At 42.7% G+C, this 6,000-nt stretch overlaps 1 protein-coding gene across 3 annotated transcripts in view; it reads left to right on the top strand.

Annotated features, from left to right (window-relative positions):
* rhobtb3 (Rho related BTB domain containing 3) overlaps nucleotides 1–6,000 on the top strand; it is a 33,502-nt gene that overhangs the window by 8,552 nt on the left and 18,950 nt on the right. For all 3 annotated transcript variants that reach the window (XR_009207254.1, XM_058415990.1, XM_058415991.1), the window contains exon 3: nucleotides 3,262–3,454. Coding sequence is in view for 2 of the 3 variants with exons in the window: in XM_058415990.1 (XP_058271973.1) it covers nucleotides 3,262–3,454 (193 nt within the window). In the remaining variant the exon portion in view is untranslated. The remainder of the gene's footprint in view (nucleotides 1–3,261; nucleotides 3,455–6,000) is intronic.

Here is a 6,000-nt window from a genome sequence, read left to right as displayed (position 1 = left end):
AGTGAGTGAGTGAGTGAGTATTGTGTGGAGGATAAGTGAGTGATTGAATGAGTGAGTATTGTGTGGAGGATAAGTGAGTGAGTGAGTGAGTATTGTGTGGTGGATGAGTGAGTGAGTGAGTGAATATTGTGTGGTGGATGAGTGAGTGAGTGAGTGAGTGAGTGAGTATTGTATGGTGGTGAATGAGTGAGTAAATATAAGTGGCGGATGATTAAGTGAGTATTGTGTGGAGGATGAGTGAGTGAGTGAATATAAGTGGAGGATGAGTGAGTGAGTGAGTGAGTGTGTGAGTGAGTGAGTGGGGAATTGTGTGGTGGGTAGATGAATGAGTGAGTGAGAGAGAGAGAGAGAGAGAGAGAGAGAGAGAGAGAGAGAGTATTGTATGGTGGTGAATGAGTATGTGAATATAAGTGGATGATGATTAAGTGAGTATTGTGTGGAGGATGAGTGAGTGAGTGAGTGAGTGAGTGGGTGGGTGAGTGAGTGAGTGAGTGGGGAATTGTGTGGTGGGTGGATGAATGAGTGAGTAAGGAAATGTGTGGTAGATGAATGAGTGAGTGAGGGAGAGAGAGAGTATTGTATGGTGGTAAATGAGTAAGTGAATATAAGTGGAGGATGATTAAGTGAGTATTGTGTTTAGGATGAGTGAGTGAGTGAGTGAATGAATATTGTGTGGAGGATAAGTGAGTGAGTGAGTGAGTGAGTGAGTGAGTATTGTATGGTGGTGAATGAGTGAGTAAATATAAGTGGCAGATGATTAAGTGAGTATTGTGTTTAGGATGAGTGAGTGAGTGAGTGAATATTGTGTGGAGGATAAGTGAGTGAGTGAGTGAGTGAGTATTGTATGGTGGTGAATGAGTGAGTAAATATAAGTGGCGGATGATTAAGTGAGTATTGTGTTTAGGATGAGTGAGTGAGTGAGTGAATATTGTGTGGAGGATGAGTGAGTGAGTGAGTATTGTATGGTGGTGAATGAGTGAGTAAATATAAGTGGCGGATGATTAAGTGAGTATTGTTTGGAGGATTGAGTGAGTGAGTGAGTGAGTGAGTATTGTGTGGTGAGTGAGTGGGTGAGTGAGTGAGTGAGTATTGTGTGGTGAGTGAGTGAGTGAGTGAGTGAGTATTGTGTGGTGAGTGAGTGAGTGAGTGAGTGAGTGAGTATTGTGTGGTGAGTGAGTGGGTGAGTGAGTGAGTGAGTGAGTGAGTGAGTGAGTATTGTGTGGTGAGTGAGTGAGTGAGTATTGTGTGGTGAGTGAGTGAGTGAGTGAGTGAGTGAGTGAGTATTGTGTGGTGAGTGAGTGGGTGAGTGAGTGAGTGAGTATTGTGTGGTGAGTGAGTGAGTGAGTATTGTGTGGTGAGTGAGTGAGTGAGTATTGTGTGGTGAGTGAGTGGGTGAGTGAGTGAGTGAGTATTGTGTGGTGAGTGAGTGGGTGAGTGAGTGAGTGAGTATTGTGTGGTGAGTGAGTGAGTGAGTATTGTGTGGTGAGTGAGTGGGTGAGTATTGTGTGGTGAGTGAGTGGGTGAGTGAGTGAGTATTGTGTGGTGAGTGAGTAGGTGAGTATTGTGTGGTGAGTGAGTGGGTGAGTGAGTGAGTATTGTGTGGTGAGTGAGTGAGTGAGTGGGTGAGTGAGTGAGTATTGTGTGGTGAGTGAGTGAGTGAGTATTGTGTGGTGAGTGAGTGGGTGAGTGAGTGAGTATTGTGTGGTGAGTGAGTGGGTGAGTGAGTGAGTGAGTATTGTGTGGTGAGTGAGTGGGTGAGTGAGTGAGTGAGTGAGTATTGTGTGGTGAGTGAGTGAGTGAGTATTGTGTGGTGAGTGAGTGGGTGAGTGAGTGAGTGAGTGAGTGAGTATTGTGTGGTGAGTGAGTGAGTGAGTATTGTGTGGTGAGTGAGTGGGTGAGTGAGTGAGTGAGTATTGTGTGGTGAGTGAGTGGGTGAGTGAGTGAGTGAGTGAGTATTGTGTGGTGAGTGAGTGAGTGAGTATTGTGTGGTGAGTGAGTGAGTGAGTGAGTGAGTATTGTGTGGTGAGTGAGTGAGTGAGTATTGTGTGGTGAGTGAGTGGGTGAGTGAGTGAGTATTGTGTGGTGAGTGAGTGAGTGAGTGGGTGAGTGAGTGAGTGAGTGAGTGAGTATTGTGTGGTGAGTGAGTGAGTGAGTGAGTATTGTGTGGTGAGTGAGTGAGTGAGTGGGTGAGTGAGTGAGTATTGTGTGGTGAGTGAGTGAGTGAGTATTGTGTGGTGAGTGAGTGAGTGAGTGAGTATTGTGTGGTGAGTGAGTGAGTGAGTATTGTGTGGTGAGTGAGTGAGTGAGTGGGTGAGTGAGTGAGTATTGTGTGGTGAGTGAGTGGGTGAGTGAGTATTGTGTGGTGAGTGAGTGAGTGAGTGGGTGAGTGAGTGAGTATTGTGTGGTGAGTGAGTGAGTGAGTATTGTGTGGTGAGTGAGTGGGTGAGTGAGTGAGTGAGTGAGTATTGTGTGGTGAGTGAGTGAGTGAGTGGGTGAGTGAGTGAGTATTGTGTGGTGAGTGAGTGAGTGAGTGAGTATTGTGTGGTGAGTGAGTGGGTGAGTGAGTGAGTGAGTGAGTATTGTGTGGTGAGTGAGTGAGTGAGTATTGTGTGGTGAGTGAGTGAGTGAGTATTGTGTGGTGAGTGAGTGGGTGAGTGAGTGAGTGAGTATTGTGTGGTGAGTGAGTGAGTGGGGAATTGTGTGGTGGGTAGTGAGTGAGAGAGAGAGAGAGAAAGTGTATTGTATGGTGGTGAATGAGTAAGTGAATATAAGTGGATGATGATTAAGTGAGTATTGTGTGGAGGATGAGAAACATGAATTTAAACATTGATTATAGAAGCCAACTTAAAGAAGGAAAAACGAAAAAAAACCTTCTAATGTGCAGATTTTGCTTTTGAATATCTACATTATGAAAGTGAGAACAGGTTTATATACAGTTATATACAGTTATATACAGTTATATTTTCTCGAGCAGCTTTACTGTAGATGAGTAAATGAGAGATGAAGTGATTAAGATACTGAGGATAGAGAATTAAAAAAAGCAGAATAATGGGCATAGGGAAATTTCAGGGATTTTGAAGGAGTCAATCAATGCTGCTTGTTAGACTCTTGGAGAGTTGTGCATATGCTGGTTCTTTGAGTTTGAACATATGGTGATTTTTATTTTGAGGAGAACAACAGCCTGCTGAAAAACTGCATCTTCTTTATGCATTTTGTTCCTTTTCTTTATGAATTTTGTTCTCATCTTGGCTCTCCCCTCAGGACTTGCTGGACAGTGACTGGGCCAGTGTGCGGAGTGTTTTGGAGCAAGCTGATATCGTGGTCATTAAATATTCCGTAAATGACAAGCTGGCATTCCAGCAGGTCCGAAATGGCTACGCCCCTCGACTCCGCCCCCTCCTGCGTCACTGGGGCATGCCCGTCATCCTGGTAGCGGTCGGCGCACGGCTCAACGGTGAGAGATGATTGGCTTCTGCTGTTCTGCTGACTCTCTGAGGTTTAAATTATCATGATGGCTGTCTCTTTGTCCAAAGTGTTGCACCGTGTGTGTATTCCCGAGGCATTGCAGCTTAGTGTATTATTATAGCGTAAATTATTGTTTTGCAGGAGTGGCGTCTTGTGTGTCTGCTCATGAATTTTTCATATTTGTCGCGCACTAATCTGTTAAGGATTAAGGATCAAAAGCACGCTATACGTATCTGAGCCTGTTGGTGCTGAGGTTGTGCTTATGCTATTATTTGGGGTTAATATACTTCGGCACTACAGCTTAAAGATGTCCTTCATGAGTCTTCAAGAACACGCCAAAGAGGTACAAAAAATGTCAGATAAGGAGGGATTAGAATGCACTGTAGAATGCACAGAATGCTACAGAACTAGGCTAAATTAAATAACCAGTCACCCAAACAAACCCCATCTAAATCTTAACCATCAACAAAAATGCAACATATTTCACTAATGTAGACAAACATACTAGGGGCCTCGGTCACTGGCCCAGTGTTTCTAGTAAAATCTGAACTAAAGGTCAATTATCCACTGGTATCATAAATATATTCACCAAACAGCCAGAACATTAAAACCACCTGATTAATGTCGCCTCAGGCTTGCTCACTAGGGATGATTTTGTCAGATAAGGAGGGATTAGAATGTATAGTAGAATGCACAGAATGCTACAGAACTAGGCTTAATTAAATAACCAGTCACCCAAACTGATCCAAACCAACCTGGTCAAACAAAAACTAATGAAAAATGCAAAATTTAATCTAAATATTTCACTAATTTAGACAAACACACTAACGCTCTTGGTCACTGGGCCTCTCCCAGTGTTTCTAGTAAAATCGGAACTAAAGGCCAATATCCACTGGTTACCTCATTATATGAAATGATTAAATTAATTGAGGTGAATAATTTTTGGTATGGAATGAACACCAACACCTTTGGCATTGAATCAATGCCTGGAATCATGGAATCGACTCTTTTTTGGATCGACTCCTTGAATCAAAAGCAGGAAGGTGACTTGATGACTTTACCAACAATATGTATCACCAATCAGCCAGAACATTAAAACCACTTGATTAATATCGGGTTGTGCCACCATAATGGCTCTGACTCGTCAGGACATGGACTCAAGACCTTTGTTGAAGGTGTGCTGTGGTATCTGGCACCATGACGTTAGCAGCAGATCCTTTAGTTGTAAGGTGTCTGTCTAGCACATGCTACACATACTTGATTGGATTGAGCTCTGGGGAATTTGAAGGACACACCTTGAACTCTTTGTCATTTTCCTCAAACCATTTGTGCAGTGTGGCAGAGAGTATTATGATTGGAGCACTTTTAGTAGGCAATATACTCTACATACTGAGACCACTTGAGATGCCCTGACCCAGTACACTAGCCATTATAATTTGGCCCTTGCCGTAGTTGCTCAGATCCTTATATCACGTCCTGCCACAGTAATGAGATAATCAAAAATCAATGTTATTCACTTCAGTGGGTTTTAATGTTATGGCTGATTGGTGTATATTAGAAGAAAATGAATTAGCTCAGTGTGTATGTAGAAATTAGTTTCATTATTGAATTTCGCCCATTTCGTCAATTAGTTGTCGCAGCCCTGTGTCTGTGTTCTTAACCAGCGGTAAATAATAATACATCGGCAGAGTCCTATGTCCCAAGGACAAAGTCTGACCGAAGTTAAACACCGAATCCCCAAACTTTATCCCACTGCAATAGCTGAACCATTCAACACTTTAGTACAAAAGTCAATCTTAAATCTGCCCTAATGTTAACCAGATGAACTATTTGCACATTCTCAGAGGGAAACATTTCAACCCGAATGGACCCAGAGCCATCAGCTTGGAGATTGAACTTGAATTAACCGAGCAGCAGCAGCTCCTTGTGTTCTCTACCTGACCTTTAAATAAATAATCTATCAAAGTTTGATACTAATCCCACGCTGCAGCGCTGTTTACGCCGAAAGGCTAATAGTCTAGATTTAATGAGATGCCAGGTTTAGTGCTAGACCTCAGGAAGGTCACTGTCCTTCGTCTGCTGAACTTTGCTGATTTTTGGGAATGATGGGAAATCTCCATCACACTAAAGAGCCGAGAGCAGTCATACAGCAGTGGAGAGTGGAGCCATGCACATATATATACATAACAGTGGTTAAATCGAGTGGAAGTGGAGCTCTGGCACGTCTGGTTTATGTTTCTGCCAAACAGAGATGAGGTCCGGTGCTATAATTTGATGGGACCGTAAATCATTCCTAATACAATTTTTTTTGTGAAATCCGTTTAACTATTTAACAAGATAAACTGTTCTGACAAACAACCCATAGCTGCCGTCTCTCCGCATATTCTCTCCTACTAACACTTATTATTATTATTTTTGGCAGTGCAATTATAAATGGCTTGATGAAACAACAAAGCTTGTTCTGTCTTAAATGCATCCTTATGTTTTATGGTGTGTCAGTTTGCCACAGAGATTAATTTGTGTCATGTTTATTCC

Source organism: Hemibagrus wyckioides, linkage group LG18, assembly GCF_019097595.1.
Source record: "Hemibagrus wyckioides isolate EC202008001 linkage group LG18, SWU_Hwy_1.0, whole genome shotgun sequence".
NCBI lineage: Eukaryota > Metazoa > Chordata > Actinopteri > Siluriformes > Bagridae > Hemibagrus > Hemibagrus wyckioides.
This window is presented reverse-complemented; position numbering and strand designations above follow the sequence as displayed.